General features: G+C 47.7%; 1 protein-coding gene across 1 annotated transcript in view; it reads left to right on the forward strand.

Moving 5' to 3' along the window:
* The first annotated feature begins 860 nt into the window (after positions 1-860).
* The window catches only part of LOC135004275 (tetraspanin-18-like), a 71,866-nt gene continuing 51,624 nt past the window's right edge, over positions 861-21,102 (forward strand). Inside the window, exons 1-2 of the mRNA XM_063951796.1 lie at positions 861-917; positions 4,000-4,194. Coding sequence (XP_063807866.1) covers positions 861-917; positions 4,000-4,194 — 252 coding nt within the window. The remainder of the gene's footprint in view (positions 918-3,999; positions 4,195-21,102) is intronic.

A 21,102-nucleotide genomic window follows, 5' to 3' on the forward strand; every position in this document is an offset into this window, starting at 1 on the left:
TGAAGGGTTATATTAGCTCTCCCAGTTTCTGTCCTAGCCTCACAGATCACGTTCATGCTATCCCACCTACTCCGGATCCACAACCACACATCAATGACAATGATGACATAGAAGCAGACCTCGCCACCTTTGAGAAAACGGCAAAGAGCGTGCCATACTTTGCCGATAAGGCCCAGAAGGTTTATATGACCCTCGATGAGAAAGAAAACGTTGGTGTACTCAACCTTGAAGATCAAGATACTGGATATGTGCCAGCATTGCCAGGCCAAGCTCAGCTTGACTCAGCTTCCATAAATAGCATTTCTCCAAAGAAACTCCGGTTGGAACTCAGTTGGCCGCTCTGATCAAAATACTGGGGAAGTGGTTGTAAGTGGAATAAAATTTGTCCATAGGTAGTGGAGCTGCTGGCGATTGACCACTGCATCCAGACTTTAGACCTGGGTCTGCAAAAGTGGATGATGCAGACAGACCCCCAAACCCGCGTCGAACCAGTGTGGTGGAGATATTTGATGCATTGCAACAAATGACCAATCCTCTTGGCTTTGGGCCAAAACCTATGCCAAGATGAAAACTGGAGTTATCCGGAAACCACCCGGGCCAATTGTGAAAAACCCAGTGGCCGAACAGAGGTGATCCTAAGGCTGAATAAACTAACGTGCTTTGAATATGGCAAACCCAGTCATTTCTGTGCTGAATGCCCAAGCCACCAGAAACCTATAGACTGTATTGTTGCTCTCTAGGTTCCATCCTCTCCGTGTTGCTCCACATAGTACCCTTCTACAGGGAGTCCATGGAGGTTTCAGGTGACTATTCAAATAAACTGATAGGCTGTGTTCGCCTTGGTGGACTCTGGGAGTGAGATGTCCTTAGTCTCTAGTATTGTCATTCCAAAAAGTATGTCAGCAAGGGTGCCTAAGGTAAAAAGCGCTATGCTTCCTTGGAGCTACAGAGAAATATGAGTGAATTTGTCTGACTCTTACAGTAAAAGGGCATACATGTATGGTGGTGGCTGCTGCTGCCCCAAAATTAGCCCCATACCCCCTTATTCTTAGTCACGACTTTCCCTTGTTCCAGGAAGTTATTGCTGATTGGTTTCAGCTGTACATATTGGCAACTGATACACCTGCCAAATTTCCAACCTTAAAGGAACTGGTCCAACTTCCACTGGATTTGGGAAGAGAGTCTACAGAAATGTTGTCTATGGATTCTGGTTACAGGTCCACCACCGCTACTCATCCCAAGCCTTGCCCAAGAAGATAGGTGAAACAAGCCTGGGCCGGGGACACTGCTGTGGAAAATTTGGTGCCACCAGATGGTTCTGAGGATTGGCCCCCAATTCCAAGACTCTTTTCATTACATGAATGTGCTAGGAATTAACTTAATAATGTTACCCTAGAAAATGCATTTAAAACTGTATAATATATATAAATTATTTTTTATAGTGAAACTGCAATTCAGTCCATGACTGTTTGATTTTAGCTTCATACTGTAGGTGCCACTGTTGCAGTGAAGTGCATAATTTTAATTTGTGGACCAGCCTAGAAAAAAATTAACATCAAACTTAACATTTTTCTTTATTTGTTGTGTAACATAAATCAAACGTTTCAATATTTATTTTCACATTCCAAATTTGAACAAAATATCACCACACTCACTTCTCTCCAAACCCCGCCCTAATCCACCCAAATATGGCCACATTTGGCTAAAACTATTCCCGTCACTGGACTATATCACCAACATTTGGATAATTGCGATGTACTGTGTGTAACATACATATGCACATACTCAAAACAGGAAAACAGTGACTTACAGTTGAAGACAATATAGGACAAGTACAGGATAACTAAGCATAGCTACACCAGTAAATGACATAGAGATAAGTTCAGGTGGCCAAAAAACTGCGTGACTTGGGCAGTTGAGGATTATTAAAGTAAGAAAAGTATAAGCACATGAGGGAAGAAGGCCCTACTCGTGAGAGCTTACATTCTAAGGGGAGGGGTAGACAGACAGGGGTGACACAGATGGGGTACATAGAGAGCGTGGAACAGAGGGTTAGGATGAGATTTGGCTGGGTTTGGTAAAGAAAAGGGTCTTAAGAGCCTGTTTGAAGTTTTGTAGAGAGGTGGAGAGTCTGAGGGGGGGAGGTAAAGAATTCCAGAGGAAGGGAGCAGCACGTGAAAAATCTTGGAGATAGGAGTGGGAGGAAGTAATCAGAAGACAGGAGAGTCAGCGTGCATTAGCAGAGCGAAGAGGACGGGTTGGAGAGTAAAGGGAGATAAGGTCAGAGATGTAAATGGGAGAGGAGTGGGTGAGTGCTTTGTAAGTGAGTGTGAGAAGTTTGAAATGGATTCTGAAAGGGAAGGGAAGCCAGTGAAGGGCTTGTAGGAGAGGGGAGGTGGACGTAGTGCGTTTGGTGAGGAAGATGAGCCGGGCAGCAGCATAGAGGATAGATTGGAGTTGAGAGAGGTGATTGTCAGGGAGGCCAGTTAGGAGGAGATTACAGTAGTCCAGTCTGGAAATAATCAGTGAGTGAATAATGATCTTAGTGGCATCCTGAGTGAGAAAAGGTCTGATCCTGGAAATGTTTTTGAAATGAAAGTGACAGGTTTGTGAGAGGTGCTGAATGTGGGGTTTGAAGGGGAGGGAGGAGTCAAGGATTACACCAAGACAGCGTACTTGGGGGCTAGAGGATATAGTCGTGCCATCAATGGATAATGTGATTGTGGGAGGTGAGGTTGTGCGGGAGGGTGGGAAGATGATCAGCTCAGTCTTAGACATGCTGAGTTTAAGAAAGCGCTGGGACATCCAGGAAGAGGTAGCAGAAAGACAGTTAGAGGTACGACTGAGGAGAGCCGTGGAGAAATCAGGGGAGGAGAGGTAGATTTGAGTGTCATCAGCAAAGAGATGATACTGGAAGTTAACTGAACTAATGAGTTCACCTAAAGAGGACGTATAGAGAGAGAAAAGGAGAGGACCAAGAACAGAACCTTGGGGGACACCAACAGTTAGTGGAAGTGGGGGGGAGGGAGCATCATGAGAGGAGACAGAGAAGGAATGATCAGAGAGGTAGGACAGCCAGGAGAGGGCAGTATCACACAGACCAAGAGAGTGAAGGATTTGCAGAAGGAGAGGGTGGTCCACAGTGTCAAAAGCAGCAGAGAGGTCAAGAAAAATAAGCAGAGAGTAGTGGCCCTTAGATTTGGCTGCATGGAGGTCATTGCAGACTTTTGTGAGGGCAGTTTCAGTGGAGTGGAGAGAACGGAAACCAGACTGGAATGGGTCAAGCAGTGAGTGAGAGGAAAGAAAGACAGTGAGGCGATTATAGACAATACGCTCAAGAAGTGTGGAGGCAAAGGGGAGGAGAGAGATGGAGAGAGTGTTAGGATCAAGGGCAGGTTTTTTAAGAATAGGGGAGACAAGAGCATGCTTGAAGGCAGAGGGGACAGTGCCTGATGAGAGGGAGAGATTGAGAAGGTGGGCAAGATGGGAACAGGCAGAAGGAGAGAGGTAGCGGAGGAGGTGGGAGGGGATAGGGTCGAGTGGGGAGGTTGTGGGGGGAGGAATGTATGAGGGCCATGACTTCCTCACCAGATACATGGGAGAAAGATGTCAGAGTTGGTGAGAGGGAAGGGGAGGGGTGGCAAGGGATGGGTGGTGGCTGGTTGCTGGTCTGGTGGGATGTGATGTCCTGATGTATGGTGTTATATTTTTAGTTTAGTAACATTCTGGTAAGAGATGGGGAATTTGTATACACAAAGCTGTCACCACGTCCTTTCATAAAATTTTAGCATACAATATGAGGTCCCTTCTGAAAACAAGAACAATCTAAAACATTCTGAAAAAATAAAAATCTAAATTGAAGACCTTCCCCTCTTACACCTAATGATTGATGATGTTCTGAAGATGAACAATTATTGTGTTGAAATACTGTTATGACTGTCTACATTGTTATTAAAGACAGACTGACTATATCCCTTTTAATTTCCTTTTTCTATGCAGTTGGGAGGAATCAGCCTTTTAGGAGTTGGTATATGGCTTGTTGCAGACCCTGATGGATTCCAGAATCTGTTTACTTCTAATCCATTACTAAGTGCTGGTGGCTACATCCTGCTCATTGTAGGACTGTCTTTAGCACTTCTTGGATTCTTGGGATGTTTTGGAGCAATACGAGAGAATAAACCACTTCTGTTATTGGTGAGTTTAGCAAAATACAAAGTGCCTAGAACAAATCACATTTTGATTTTCAAATAAACAACAAGTTTAAATTATGTTTTTGACAGACTTAAGTCCCTCCCCCCAGTGTCTATTCAGCCTCATTGCCCCCTGTGTCTCATCGGCCTCTTGCCTCACCCTGTGTCTCTCTGGCCTCTTGTCTCACCCTGTGTCTCTCTGGACTCTTGTTTCCCTCTCTTTCTCCAGCCACATGTCACCCCTGCTCCTCCCCACAGCCTCATGCCCCCCCTGTGTTTCTCCAGCATCAAGTCCCCACCTGTGTTTTTCCAGTATCATGTGTTCCCATGTCTTCCAGACTCATGCCTCCCCCTGTGTCTCTCCAGTCTTATTCCTACCCCTGTGTCTCTCCAGCTGTGTGTCCTCATCTGTGTCTTTTCCCACCTTATGTACCCCTGTGTCTCTCCACCCTCATGCCCGCCGTGTCTCTCAGCCCTCATGCCCCACACATGTATCTCCTACCACATGTCCCCTTGTGTCTTTTCAGCTTCATACCCCCCCACTGGTGTCTTTCCAGCCTCACGTATCTATTTCATTAGTCTGCCTACCATCTCTTTTGGTCATCTGTCAAGCCACTGTGTTTCCTATCTCTGTCCCTGTTCCCGGTCGCTGTCTGTCTCTCATCTCTGTCAGGAAGGTTGTGGGTAAGGAGGTGGGGGTATCACTATAGTGCTCGGCCGACACTGTCTTTCACTGTCATCTCTGTTCCTTCTTTCCCCCTTTCTCCCTCTCTCTTTCATCTCTGCCCCTGCCCAACCCTTCCATTTCTCCCTTCATCCTCTCCCCTTTCCCTCATCCTTGTCCTCAACCTGCTCTTCTTTTTCTTCCATGTCAGCCTCCACCCTATCTCTGTCATCTGTCCCCTTTATTATCCTTGTTTGTGACTTCTTTTGCATTCCCACTTTCTCCTGTCCCCTATCTCCACCCTTTGCTGTCCTGACAAGTCTTACCTGCTACCTTCAAAGATGTTTCCACAAAATAAAACAGCTTTGAAGAAAATCTAACTTGGTCTCTGACTCCTTCAATTCACATTAATGCTCTCCTCATACAGCTCTGCTCTTTCTCATTACAAATAGTCCTTTTTCAAATTTCTAATGACGTCTCACTCCCCATCCCTTACTTCTTATTTCTGCTGCGGGGTACACTGTGTTCCACAGGGAATACATTGGGGTGTAGAGTTGGATCTTGATCCAGGGGCACCAACAGGCTAAAGCTTTGACTGCTCCCAGGATGCATTGCATGACCTCCTCTATAACCCCGCCTCCGAACACTGGAGCTCAGTTTGTAAGTTGGTGCCTGCATAGCAGGTCACCTAACAGGGGGGGGGGGGGGGGGGGCAGCCCTGAAAAAAACTTCTCTGCTGCGGGGTACACTGGGCTCCACAAGGATTAACATCGGGGTGTAGAGTAGGATCTTGATCCGGAGGCACCAACAGGCTCAAAGCTTTGACTGTTCCCAAGATGCACAGCGCCGCCTCCTCTATAACCCCGCCTCCATGCGCAGGAGCTCAGTTTGTAAGTTGGTGCCATGCAGTAAGCAGGCACATAACAGGTGGGCTGCCTTTTGCAGCCTATTGATAGCTTTTTTAGAAGAAAATTAAAGAAGATTACTTCTACAAGGCATCAGGGCTGCAGCAGGCAAAGTCACACAGACTTTTCTGACTGCAGCTTCATCACCCCCAGTGGCGCTGTATACTCCCGCGCCCTGGTTGCCGGGTCACTGCAGCGGAGGCTCCGGTTCTTTCCAGCGTCAGTCACACACACACCGCTGTCCTCCTGGATTGCGTGGCCGCAGGTACGGGGGAGGTAAGGGGTGTCTTTGGCTGTGGGAGGCGGGCCGCGCGCGTGCTGGCGTGGACACTGTTAATGGGCAGCCGCTCCACTAGCCACCAGGGACATACATGGGCACAGGTTTGGAGTTTTTTACTCAAATAACCCCATTTTCAAAGCCCGCACGCCCGGCGGGGATGCCAGCAGGGGGAGCAGGCCGGACCTGTAGCCCCTCCCCCAGCCACAGGGCGCCATTTCTGTAAATGTTCCCGCCCTGGAGCTGCATTTCTCTCCCTCACTCCCTGTCAGCAGCCATCACAAACGGAGCTGAGCTGTTGCTGGGACTGCTGGGGCAAATCCTCCTCTGTAAAGCCGCCTGATCGCCAGTGCTGTGCATATTACAAGACACCTGTCACTGGGACAGTGTTAGTTAAGAAAGAGTGCATACATTCAGGGTTGTGTGGTACAAACACCCTGTGATATATGCATCCAGTATCTACTGTGCTTGTTATATCTGCATCCAGTATCTACTGTACTTGTTATATCTTTTGTTGACACATATAGCCATACTGTGTATTACTTTGTATTGCTAGTCCAGTGCAGTTTTAAGGTACATAGGTGGTCATTCCTAATTGTTGTTCGCTCGCTAGCAGTTTTTAGCAGCTGTGCAAATGCTATGCCGCCTCCCACTGGGAGTGTATTTTAGCTTAGCATAAGTGCGAACGAAGGTATCGCAGTGCGGCGGCAAACTTTTTTTGTGCAGTTTTAGAGTAGCTCAAAACCTACTCAGCGCTTGCTATCACTTCATACTGTTCAGTTCCTATTTTGACGTCACGAACACGCCCTGCGTTCGACCAGCCACGTCTGCGTTTTTCCTGGCATGTCTGCATTTTTCCGAACACTCCCTGAAAACGGTCAGTTGACACCCAGAAACGCCCACTTCATGTCAATCACTCTACGGCCAGCAGTGCGACTGAAAAGCTTCGCTAGACCTTGTGTGAAACTACATAGTTCGTTGCAATAGTACGACGCTCGTGCACATTGCGGCGCATACGCATGCGCAGAAGTGCCGTTTTTTTGCCTCATCACTGCACAGCGAACGATTGCAGCTAGCGATCAACTCGGAATGACCACCATAATTTCTGCATGGTACGCCTGTGACTATATATGTGTGTGCACGTAGCTGCTGCGTGGCTGCCTTATCAGGTATTTCACTATGCGTGCTATTCCTATATTCCATAACCTGTGGGGGCTAAGTGTATCAGGTTTTCTGTATAATATAGGATTTGTTTCACAAGATATACTTGCTGTGTATTTTCCCGTGTGATTTATAGTCACCCTATATATATATCTCTTGTACTCCCGGTTTGTGCTGACACAGTCACATTTCACTAGGAGTTCTTGCTAGGTATATAGCTGGTAAGAATTGTACCGGGTTGCCCAATATTGTGCACATTATTATGTCAGCTACACGTGGCAACGGAGCTGGGGCTTCTCCCACATTGCGTTGTGGTGATGCCGCAGACGTGTTGGAGGATAATATGGCAGCTGAGAGTTCAGGTTCAGGGGGTTCCTTACCCCCCCAGTGGGTTTGTGGCATCGGGGGCATCACATGACCCACCTTGGGCCACCTTTTCCACGCTATTAAATATGCTTGTAACTAAATTGGTGCCCCCTGTGGGACCACCTGTGCCAATGCAGCAGTTTATGGTCCCTGCTATTAATCCGCCATGGGCAGATCAAATCTCCACTCAGTTACAGCAATTGAACCGGTCACTAAGTGTCAGTCTCACCCGCCTAAGACTAAGACGTCTTCTAAATGGGCCATTACCTCCTCCCAATCCACTGCTATCCCAGACACATCCTCTGAGGAGGATGGTGCATATACTGATCCCACAGACACTGACTCAGATGTTTCTGATGGGGAAATGAAGTAATTGGTGGATGTCCCGGATTCGATTGAGGCAATTAGGCTCATTCTTCAGGTGTCTGATGATCCTGAGCCTGTCTCTAAAACGCCAGATAGATTTAAACGAAAGAAGGTGGTTAAACAAGTTTTACCTCATTCTCAACACCTGGCTGATATACGTCAGGAATCCTGAGAAAATCCGGGGACAAAATGCACACCAAATAAGAGGCTGTTGGCTCGCTATCCTCTCTCCGCGGAGCTATGCAAAAATTGGGAAACTCCTCCGCCTGTAGATTCTCATGTGGCGCGCATGGTAGTTTCCTCTGCTTTGCCAGTAACTACCGTCACCTCTCTGAAGGAACCAATGGATAGACGTGTGGAGGGTTGTTTGAAAGCGATTTACACCCTAACGGGGGCTGTGCATAGGCCAACTATTGCAGCGACATGGGCTGCTGAAGCTGTTGAAGCGTGGGCTCAGGAGCTAGAGGCGGAGCTGCCTTCTAATGCTTCTGAGCATGCTCGACAATGTCTCTCATATATTACCACTGCTTCTCTGTACCTTAAGGAGGCGGCCTCCGATGCCGGGGTGCTGGTGGCCAAGGCTGCTACTACATCCGTCTTGGCCAGACGTATCCTTTGGTTGAGATCGTGGTCGGTGGATATGGATTCCAAGAAAACCCTGGAGGTGCTTCCTTTCAAGGGAGATATTCTCTTTGGAGAAGACCTAAATAAGATTGTGGCTGATCTGGCTACGGCTAAAACAGCTTGCCTACCTAGTACGGCTCCTTCCGCACAGAAGGCTAAAAGTACTTTCCCTCGGCCCTTTCGTCCTCCAGCTAAAGCGAAAGGTCAGGCATACCCAAAGCAAGCTCGTGCTTCCAGACATGCCAAGCCCAGATCAAAGCGAGCCTGGGCTGCCCATCAGCCTGCTTCCAAAACTGCATGATGCCTGCTGCATGATGGGATGGGCCTCCCTCTGGGGGATCCCAGGGTGGGGGGCCGACTTCTAGGTTTTGTCCAGGAATGGTTGAAGACCACTTCAGATAACTGGGTAAGGGAAGTCGTCACTCAAGGTTACGCCATACCCTTCAAGAATCATCCCCCTCATCGATTTTGCCTGACAGATGTTCCTCTGGATCCGGCAAAAGCAAACACTCTGCATTCGGTGGTACATTCCCTCCTGACCACAGGAGTGGTGGTACAGGTAACTCTGGCTCAGATAGGCAAGGGGTACTATTCTCCGCTGTTTCTAGTCCCGAAACCGAACGGGTCCTCGTGGCCCATTCTCAACCTGAAGTCCTTGAACAAGTATGTGCGGGTCTCCATGTTTCGTATGGAAGCTCTGCGCTCTATTGTTCTGACCTTGGAGCCTGGGGACTATATGGTCTCCCTGGACATACAGGATGCCTACCTGCATATTCCTATTGCAGTGTCTCATCAGCAGTACCTGAGGTTCGCGGTGGGCAACCTTCATTACCAATTTCGGGCATTACGCTTTGGTGAAAACTCGGGGAGCCGTTGTCAAACCAAAGTAATGGCGGTCATGACGGCTTCACTTCGCCGTCAAGGGGTCAGGATACTACCGTACCTAGACGATTTGTTGATCCTGGCAAATTCCCCAGAAATTCTCCTGTGTCACCTAGATCTGACTGTCCAGGTCATGACAGCCCACGGGTGGCTTGTCAACTGGAAGAAATCATCCCTGGTTCCCGCTCGAAGCATGGTACACCTGGGAGCGTTGTTGGACACTCACTTGGACACTCACAACCAGCGGTTGTTTTTGTCTCAGGAGAAAGTCCTGAAACTTCAGGACAAGATCCGATGCTTCCTATCTCGTCCGCAAGTGTTGATCCATTCTGCAATGCAAGTGCTAGGTCTCATGGGGTCGGCTTTTGACATGGTGGAGTATGCTCAATTCCATCCTCTGCAGAAGTTGATTCTGTCCAAGTGGGTCGGCCTGCCTCACCGGATCAGATCTCACATGATCTCCCTGTCTCCGGAGGTCCGCCTGTCACTGAGCTGGTGGCGTCAGGACCAACAATTGAGCAGGGGCCGTCCCTTCTGGATATCCATCTGGGTCCTGCTGACGACGGATGCCAGTCTGAGAGGTTGGGGCGCAGTGTTGGAACAACACTCACTACAGGGTCGGTGAACCGAGGCGGAGTCTCTACTCCCGATAAACATTCTGGAACTGCGGGCAGTGTTCAATTTGTTGATACAGAACAGACCTGTTCAAGTACAATCGGACAACGCCACAACGGTGGTGTACATCAATCATCAAGGCGGCACTCAAAGCCGCATGGCAAATGAGGGAAGTATCACGGATTCTTCAGTGGGCAGAACGCCATCTGCCGGCCATATCAGCAGTGTTCATTCCGGGCATTCTGAACTGAGAAGCGGCTATCTCAGTCGTCAGGACATGCACGCCGGAGAATGGAGCCTTCATCCAGAAGTGTTTCAACTTCTCGTGGACAAGTGGGGCCTTCCAGATGTGGACCTGATGGCGTCTCGACAGAATCACAAGGTCCTGGTCTTCGGAGCAAGGACAAGGGATCCTCAAGCAGCGTTCGTGGATGCGCTGGCAATTCCATGGAACTTTCGGGAGCCGTATGTGTTCCCTCAAGTGTCACTTCAGAGTAATACAGAAGTTCAAGTAAGAAGGAGGAAGCCTACTTCTGGTCGCTCCAGCGTGGCCCAGACGGCACTGGTTCTCCGATCTACAGGGCCTCTCGTTGGATCGCCCCCTTCTACTTCCACAACGTCCAGATCTTCTCGTTCAGGGCCTTTGTGTTTACCAAGATTTGGCCTGTCTGACTTTGACGGCGTGGCTCTTGAAGCTTCCTTCCTGAGGGCCAAAGGTTTTTCTGAGGCGGTCGTTCAAACTATGTTGAAGGCCCGTAAACCGGCTTCTGCTCAGATATACCATAGGGTCTGGAATGCTTACTTTACTTGGTGTGCGTCTCATAATCATGACGTTTTCAAGTTTAGTACGGCCAAATTAATGGCATTTCTGCAACAGGGCCTGGACTTGGGCCTGCGTCTGGCTTCCCTCAAGGTTCACATCTCTGCTTTGTCGGTCTGGTTTCAGAGAAAGATTGCTACCCTGCCTGATGTCCATACATTCACTCAGGGCGTGTTGCAAATTCAGCCTCCTTATGTGCCACCTGTGGCCTCTTGGGATCTGTCGGTGGTTTTGGAGGCCTTGCAAGAGTCTCAGTTTTGGGTGCCTTATCCTGTAAGTCTCCCCATTTGATTTTTCACCGTGACCGGGCGGTTCTTAGAATGCGGCCAGGTTATATACCCAAGGTGGTGTCTTCCTTCCACCTTAACCAAGAGATTGTGGTTCCAGCCTTTAATTCTCCTGAGTTGTCTGCCAAAGAACGGTCTTTGGATGTAGTACGGGCTCTCTGTATCTATGTGAAGAGAACGTCCTCCATTAGGAAATCCGATTCTCTTTTTGTGTTGTTTGGTTTTCACAAACGTGGCTGGCCTGCTTCCAAGCAGACACTGGCCAGATGGATTAGAATGGTGATTGCACATGCTTATGTACAGGCTGGTCGTCTGGTTCCTGCTACCATCAAAGCCCATTCTACTCGGTCGGTTGGACCTTCTTGGGCGGCCCACCGTGGTGCGACCCTTGAACAGTTGTGCAAGGCGGCTGCGTGGTCCTCAGGGAACACGTTCATTAGGTTCTATGCCTTCGATACTTCCGCCTCCCAGGATGCTTCCTTTGGACGCCGGCTTCTTGTGCCCGCTACAGTGTGTCCACTCCCATAAGGAACTGCTTTAGGACATCCCCGATGTTAATCCTTGTGGAGCCTAGTGTACCCAGTACCAGAAAACGAGATTTATGGTAAGAACTTACCGTTGTTAAATCTCTTTCTGCGAGGTACACTGGGCTCCACAAGGCGCCCACCCTGACACACTTAGCTTCTTTGGGTTGGTATGGCATAGCCGCTGACACCCTCTCCTGTGGTGAGTGTGTAGTGTAATTGGCTATGAGCGATTGTCGTCTCTGGTACCTGCTATTGAATTAGGCTAGTTAACTAAACTGAGCTCCTCTGCACGGAGGCGGGGTTATAGAGGAGGCGGCGCTGTGCATCTTGGGAACAGTCAAAGCTTTGAGCCTGTTGGTGCCTCCGGATCAAGATCCTACTCTACACCCCAATGTTAATCCTTGTGGAGCCCAATGTACCTCGCAGAAAGAGATTTAACAACGTTAAGTTCTTACCATAAATCTCGTTTTTCATCACATTACTGTAGTACTAGTGGGGTGCGCTGCTGGACATAGCACAGCGGCACCAACATCACTGCCTGCTCGGTGAGTCTCCAGGCAGGCGCTACATATCAGGGCGTATCAGGAACGGACACTGTTACACATATCGGTGGCGCAGCTGAGTAGGGCGCCCTCCTCTATGCTGTGCCTTACTCAGCTGTGTAACCATCGTATGCGTAAAACCGGCCCTGGGCACATGCCACATCTACATGGCTATTTTTTTTTTGCCCATCAAGTAGCTACTGCCAACTAGTATTTACTGTACTAAGGGCCTAATGCAAGATTCACTGCAAAAGCAAAATCCTCCTCTAATGGGCAAAAAAAAGGGCAGTGCAGGGGGACAGATATAATGGGGGTCATTCTGAGTTGATCGTTCGCTAGCTAGTTTTAGCAGCTGTGCAAACGCTATGCCGCCACCCACTGGGAGTATATTTTAGCTTAGCAGAAGTGCGAACGGTTGTATCACAGAGTGGCTACAAAAATTTTTCGTGTAGTTTCAGAGTAGCTCAAAACCTACTCAGCGCTTGCGATCACTTCAGACTATTCCGTTCCGGATTTGATGTCACAAACCTGCCCAGTGTTCGCCCAGCCACGCCTGCGTTTTTCCGCACACTCCCTGAAAACGGTCAGTTGCCTCCCAGAAACGTCCACTTCATGTCAATCACTCTGTGGAAAGCAGTGCGACTGAAATGCATCGCTAGACCCTGTGCAAAACGACATCGTTCGTTGTGCCCGTACGTCGCGCGTGCGCATTGCACCACATACACATGCGCAGAACTGCCGATTTTTTGCCTGATCGCTGAGCTGCGAACAAATTCAGCTAGCGATCAACTCGGAATTACCCCCAACATGTGCAGAGAGAGTTAGATTTGGGTGGGGTGTGTTCAAACTGAAATCTAAATTGCAGTGTACAAATAACGCAGCCAGTATTTACTCTGCACAGAAACAGAATAATCCACCCAAATCTAACTCTCTCTGCACATGTTATATCTGAACAAATCCACCATCCTGCAGCTCACATGGTTTTGCTCATTAGAGGAAGTATTTGCTTTTGCAATCAACCTTGAATTAGGCCCTAACTTCTGACATGGGCATGTGCCTATTTCTCACCAGCAGCAAAGCCGCAAAATACAAATAACTGGTATTATATTTCAAGTAGTGATGAGCGGATTCGGTTTTACTCGGTTCTCAAAACGGCATCTTATTGGCTATCCAAAACACGTGACATCCGTGAGCCAATAAGATGCCGTTTTGAGAACCGAGTAAAACCGAATCCGCTCATCACTAATTTCAAGACATATCCACTGAGACACTCAATTGTAGACATTAGAACAACAGAAAAAAATGGAGTCGACCACCAGCGCTGTTAATGTCGAGTAAATGTGCGAATATCTCTCAACTGATGTTACTCCTCAGTCAACCATCAGGGAATGTTTTCAATCAAATGTTCCTTGTTTGATGTACCTCACTCACCGCCGTACAATGGAATTTCCTCTTATAAAGGTATCTTTTCCTTGTACGATTGGAGTCGGCAAACCATTAACTCTTATACCTTGTAAATAATTTAGAGAGAATAACTGATAATTTGATATACCTTACTCACCGACGTACGGTGAGGTTTCCTCATATAAAGGTATCTTTTCCTATAGTTTAAAAACCAGCATCAAAAGGGCATATGGTAATGAACTCACCATTGGTCTAGGCCCTATGTTCATCCAAAGGTTTCTTTATAACTGCAGCATAGGTCACTTCAAAAAACCGGATGGTTTTTCCTTAAAATATGGATAGGAATACTGGATACTTCGTAAAAGAAATTTTTAATTCATAAAAAAATTGTCCATACATAAAATGTTTTAAAAGGCAGGGATTACATCACTCCACTCCATAAGGACCTCAAACATCAACCGGTCTGCCAATCAAGTCCCCAAAGGCAGCACAAAAAAGGGGGGGAAAAAGGTTAATCTTGAGAAAGACAGATCTGGATGGGGATGTTTCCTCCCTGTAGTTCATATCACCCGGTGATATGAACTACAGGGAGGAAACATCCCCATCCATATAAGGAGTAAGATCTGTCTTTCTCAAGATTAACCTTTTTCCCCCCCTTTTTTGTGCTGCCTTTGGGGACTTGATTGGCAGACCGGTTGATGTTTGAGGTCCTTATGGAGTGGAGTGATGTAATCCCTGCCTTTTAAAACATTTTATGTATGGACAATTTTTTTATGAATTAAAAATTTCTTTTACGAAGTATCCAGTATTCCTATCCATATTTTAAGGAAAAACCATCCGGTTTTTTGAAGTGACCTATGCTGCAGTTATAAAGAAACCTTTGGATGAACATAGGGCCTAGACCAATGGTGAGTTCATTACCATATGCCCTTTTGATGCTGGTTTTTAAACTATAGGAAAAGATACCTTTATATGAGGAAACCTCACCGTACGTCGGTGAGTAAGGTATATCAAATTATCAGTTATTCTCTCTAAATTATTTACAAGGTATAAGAGTTAATGGTTTGCCGACTCCAATCGTACAAGGAAAAGATACCTTTATAAGAGGAAATTCCATTGTACGGCGGTGAGTGAGGTACATCAAACAAGGAACATTTGATTGAAAACATTCCCTGATGGTTGACTGAGGAGTAACATCAGTTGAGAGATATTCGCACATTTACTCGACATTAACAGCGCTGGTGGTCGACTCCATTTTTTTCTGTTGTTCTAAATTTATTCAAGTGTTGGTACCCTTGAGAGGAGACCTCAGCTGCAGTTGTTTCTGGCGCAAAATAACATCATTCACTGAGAATTGTAGACATTAGTTCATACCGTAAATAATAATAATAAATGTTAAAGCGCATAGGACAATCCACATATTAGTGATGGCAAGCTCCACGTCTGACTACACTCCATCTCCTAAATCGGAAAAATACAAAAAACAAGGATGCCTCTTAGTGCAATGGTATGATATCACATATAATGTTTAAAATATCACAAATTTATAATCACATATTACTACAACATAAATTCAGCTGAAGTGCATAGGATGTTAAACCCAAAGACAGATTCCAAATCATGATACATGCCAGGTTCATGTATTACAGTTCATCCTGTGAACAGGTTGCATGTGCGGCCGCATCACGACTGCAACTGGGCACGCCCCGCATATGACCCATTCGTGGTCGTGTATGCACCCATGCAAGCCTATGGATTGCGGGTGCTTACGCAGTGCACGCGTATGGCTGTGGGCACGCTAGGGGGGACTCATCTGTAATTTAGTGATGAGCGGGTTCGGTTTTACTCGGTTTTACTCGGTTTTACTCGGTTCTCAAAACGGCATCTTATTGGCTCACGGATGTCACGTGTTTTGGATAGCCAATAAGATGCCGTTTTGAGAACCGAGTAAAACCGAGTAAAACCGAGTAAAACCGAACCTCGCTCATCACTAATCTGTATATTATGCTGTGTATGAAATGTGTTTTTCTTTTTCTTTCAGATCTTGACATTCTGAAACATTTCCCTATTTCTCAGGAGCTCAATTTATTCTGATTTTTATTGTTAGACTAATTTTCCTTTCTAAAAACATCTGATCTGCTAATGGGTGTTCTGTAATTTTCTAAGGGGTAGCCATATTGTACATAAATAATTCAAAGAATTGAGAGGCCTGTGCTGCTGCAGTTCCAACTTTCCCTGCAGTGCAAGTCTGATGGTATAATCTGGAATGGCATGGCTTCTCTGCTGCTGTAGGAGTTCTCATACTATTAAGCACTGGCCATACCCAAGACTTGGGCTACAGTATTTGATCCCATACATGTTTTTATCTTCTATGAGTTTCTGAGGGGGCAGGTGCTTCATGTCTCATAGAATTGCATGATATTGGCCTGGTCCCCTCTCCATGAACCCATGATTCCCACTATTTCACTCCCCATTCCGCCCGCTTTACTGGGAAGTAGGCAGGATGATGGAGAGCCACCCACTTTTCCAGTCTATCTGAAAATTTGGGAGCCTGTCAGGTATTCAGGAAAGTAAGCAAGTATGATTGATCCTATTATACTTGTACAGACTTTAACCTGAAATTCTCTTAATGAGCAGCTGCTGGCTTGACCAGTTCATACCTGATACATGTTACCTCAATCTTAAACCTATATATAATCCAGCTTCCTGGTTTCACATTGAAGAACATACTACAATCATACAGTATCTCCTTGAATTTAAGTTCCGGAGACTGCACTTTTTGTGTGTGACCTTGGCTTGGTTCAGTAACTGTCTTGACTCCTTGGTTCTGCACTATGGGGTAAATTTACTAAGATGGGCGTTCTATTTAATATGGGATGTTCCCCATAGTAAGTTTACTCCAATTACTCTGTTAACTCTATTAGCTCTTGTTTTACTGTGGCCTTGCTTGTCCTGCTGATTTTCAAGAAGTGAAGGTACAAAGACTTTTCTGCTCTTATATATTGTTCATCATATGCATATTATAAAAAATAAAATTAAAATAAAAGTAATTAAATTACCCAGAATACCAACATAGTCTTCACTGCCATTGGAATCCACCCATAAACACCACAGGAACTTAGAGTCATCCCCATTTTCTCTTACATCCTAGAGGATGCTGGGGACTCCAAAAGGACCATGGGTTATAGACGGATCCGCAGGAGACATGGGCACACTAAAAAGACTTTTACTGGGTGTGAACTGGCTCCTCCCTCTATGCCCCTCCCCCAGACCTCAGTTAGACTCTGTGCCCAGGAGTGACTGGATGCACACTAGGGGAGCTCTCCTGAGTTTCTCTGGAAAAGGCTTATGTTAGGCTTTTTTATTTTCAGGTAGACCTGCTGGCTACAGGCTCCCTGCATCGTGGGACTGAGGGGAGAGAAGTCAGACCTACTTCTTCTTAGTTAAGGGCTCTGCTTCTGAGGCTACTGGACACCATTAGCTCCAGAGGGTTTGATCACTTGGTTAGCCTAGCTGCTTGTTCCCGGAGCTGCGCCGTCACCCCCTCACAGAAGCCAGAAGAAAGAAGCCGGGTGAGTATTAGAAGAACAGAAGACATCAGACGGCAGAAGACTTCAGTAACAGTACAGCGCAGCGGTGGCGCTGCGCTCCATGCTCCCACACACATCACCAACGGCGCTTGCAGGGTGCAGGGCGCTGGGGGGGGAGCGCCCTGGGCAGCAGTTACTGAGGGTCATATTACCTGGCAGAAGGCATATTCGGTGCCCGGGCACCGTATACAATACCCCCGCCAGTATAAAAATTTAAAATTTGAGCGGGACTACAGTGCACCGGGAAGGGGCGGGGCTTAGCTGCACAGCTCACCAGCCGCTGCAGAGACGCTGGCCCGGACATCCAAGCTCCTTCCAAGTAACAAGGGAGCAAAACGGGGGTGGGGATGGGGGGGGGGGGGTAGGGACATGTAATTTGGTGCTTTTTATGGTTATATGGCAGCGCTAATCTCATATATTTTTGCTTTATAGTATATGGGCGCTGGGGTGTGAGCTGGCATACTCCCTCTGTGTTTCTCTCTGCAGGCTTCCCTGTGGGTCTGTCCCCTAGTTTTGGACAGTGTGAGCGTGGGTGTGTCGGTACTACGTGTCGACATGTCTCAGGCTGAGGGTTCCTCCCCGGAGGAAGTTACTGGGGGCGCAGAAAAGGATTTGGGAATGACTCTGTCGGCACTGCCGACTGCTGATTGGGTGAATATGTTAAGTACACTGAATGCAAATGTGGCTTTGTTGTCTAAGAGGCTGGATAAATCTGATTCTCAGACACAAATATGGAGGAAATCCATGGAGGACGCTTTGTCTCAGGTGCAGACCCCCTCTGGGTCACCGAAACGTTCTTTTACCCAGATGGTAGATACAGATGCTGACACGGACTCTGATTCCGATGTCGATTTCAATGAGGCTACTTTACACCATAAGGGTAGTTAGGAGTATTCAGTACATGATTGTGACTATAAAGATATTACATATCTCTGACGAACCTGCTGTTCCAGACACAAGGGTTTGCTTATTTAAAGGGAAAAAGCCTGAGGTGAAGTTTCCCCCCTCTCATGAAATGAATGCTCTTTGTGAAAGGCTTGGGAGTTGCCGGACAAGAGGTGGCAGATTCCCAAGAGAATATTTATTGCATATCCTTTCCCCTCTGATGACAGGGAGAAATGGGAGTCGTCTCCCAATGTCGACAAGGCTCTATCCCGTTTGTCCAAGAAGGTGGTTCTGCCGTCTCCTGACACGGCTGCTCTTAAGGATCCGGCGGATCGCAAGCTGGAGATGACATTGAAGGCCATTTTCATTAATACTGGTGCATTGCTCAGGCCTACTGTGGCGTCGGTACGGGTGAGTAGTGCTATTGCTAAATGGGCTGATAATTTGGCTTCTGATATGGATACCCTTGATAGGTATAATATTCTTTTGACTCTTGGTTATATCAAGGACACTGCAGATTACCTAAAGGATGCAGCGAGGGATGTTGGCCTCTTGGCATCAAGAGCCAATGCCATGGCGGTCTCGGCCAGGAGGGCGCTGTGGACTCATCAATGGAATGCTGATGCCGACTCCAAGAAAAATATGGAAGCTATCCCCTTTAAAGGTAGTGTCTTGTTTGGTGACGGCCTTGCTGACCTGGTGTCTACTGCTACTGCGGGTAAGTCATCTTCGTCCTTCCTCACTTCAAAGGGTAGAGGAAGGGGTCGCCTGCAGTGTCAGGCGCCCAGGACCAAAAGTCCTCCCCCGCCTCTACCAAGTCCGTGCCGGTGGGGGGGCCGTCTCCGATTCTTCAGTCAGGTCTGGTTTCAATCGGCCCTGGATCCTTGGGTTTTAGACATAGTGTCCCAAGGGTACAAACTGGAGTTTCAGGAGTTGCCCCGCTGCCGCTTTTTCAAGTCGGCTCTACCCAGTTTCTCTTCCAGAAAGAGTAGTAGTAAATGCTGCGATATTAAAGCTGTGTCACCAGAGGGTCGTTGTGCCGGTACCCCCGTCCCAACGGGGGGAAAGGTTCTATTCGAGCCTCTTTGTTGTGCCAAAGCCGGATGGCTCGGTCAGACCGATTCTGAACCTAAAATCCCTCAATCCATACTTGAAAACTTTCAAATTCAAGATGGAATCTCTTCGAGCTGTGATCTCCAGCTTAGAAGGGGGGGATTTTATGGCGTCAGTTGACATAAAGGATGCCTACTTACACGTCCCGATATATCCTCCTCATCAGGCCTTCCTGAGATTTGCGGTACAGGATTGTCATTACCAATTTCAGATGTTGCCGTTTGGGCTTTCCACGGCCCGAGGGTTTTCACCAAGGTTATGGCGGAAATGATAGTACTCCTTCGCAAGCAAGGGGTCACAATTATCCCGTACTTGGACGATCTCCTGATAAAGGCGAGATCAAGAGAAAGGTTGCTAGGAAACGTGGAACTCTCCCTGACGGTGCTGCGACATGGAGGTTGGATTCTAAATTTGCCGAAGTCTCAGTTGATCCCGACAACTCGGCTGCCCTTCCTAGACATGATCCTAGACACGGAGCTGCAGAGAGTGTTTCTTCCGGAAGAAAAGGCTCTGGAAATACAGACCATGGTCTAGGAGCTTCTGAGACCAGCAAGAGTGTCGATTCATCAATGCACTCGAGTGCTAGGGAAGATGGTTGCGGCTTACGAAGCCATTCCGTTTGGCAGGTTTCATGCTCGGGTGTTTCAGTGGGATTTGCTGAACAAATGGTCCGGGTCTCACCTGCACATGCACCGGAAAATAAGTCTGTCTTCCAGGGCCAGGATTTCTCTCCTGTGGTGGCTGCAAGGCTCTCACCTTCTAGAGGGACGCCGATTCGGAATCCAGAACTGGGTCCTGCTGACCACAGATGCAAGTCTCCGAGGCTGGGGCGCAGTCACGCAAGGAAGAAGTTTCCACGGAAAATGGTCAAGCCAGGAATCTTGTCTCCACATAAATGTTCTCGAGTTAAAAGCCATTTACAACAGCCTCCTGCAAGCGAAAAACCTTCTTCAGGGTTTCCCTGTCCTGATCCGGTCGGACAACATAACAGCGGTGGCGTACGTAAACCGCCAAGGCGGAACAAGGAGCAGGGTGGCAATGGCGGAAGCCACAAGAATTCTCCGCTGGGCGGAACAGCACGTGAGTGCGCTGTCAGTAGTCTTCCTCCCGGGCGTGGACAACTGGGAAGCAGACTTCCTCAACAAGAAGCTGCCAAAGTATTGCTCCAGGTCGAGGGACCCCAAGCCTGTGCGGTGGACGCCCTGGTGACTCCGTGGGTGTTTCAGTCGGTGTATGTGTTTCCTCCGCTTCCTCTCATTCCAAGGTTGTTGAGGATCATAAGACGAACAAGGGTTCAGGCTATACTCGTCGCTCCAGATTGACCTCGGAGAGCCTGGTATCCGGATCTTCAGGAATTACTTGTGGAAGATCCCTGGCCACTTCCTCTAAGAGAGGACCTGTTACTGCAGGGGCCCTGCGTGTTCCTGGACTTACCGCGGCTGCGTTTGGCGGCGTGGAAGTTGAACGCCAGATCCTAGCCCAGAAGGGTATTCCCGGGGAGGTCATCTCCACTCTCCTTAAGGCTAGGAAGGAGGTCACGGCGAAACATTATCACCGTATTTGGAGAAGGTATGTGTCGTGGTGTGAAACCAAAGCAGCTCCTGCGGAGGAGTTTCACTTGGGTCGTTTCCTCCATTTTTTACAGGCAGGCGTGGATGCTGGCCTGAAATTGGGTTCCATCAAAGTGCAGATTTCGGCTTTATCTATCTTCTTTCAAAAAGAATTCGCCGTCCTTCCTGAGGTTCAGACTTTCGTGAAGGGAGTGCTGCATATCCATCCTCCATTTGTGCCACCCGTGGCACTGTGGGATCTTGAAGTGGTGTTGCAGTTTCTTATGTCTCACTGGTTTGAACCTTTGCGTAAGGTTGAGTTGAAGTTTCTCAC

This window comes from Pseudophryne corroboree, chromosome 2 (assembly GCF_028390025.1).
Source record: "Pseudophryne corroboree isolate aPseCor3 chromosome 2, aPseCor3.hap2, whole genome shotgun sequence".
NCBI lineage: Eukaryota > Metazoa > Chordata > Amphibia > Anura > Myobatrachidae > Pseudophryne > Pseudophryne corroboree.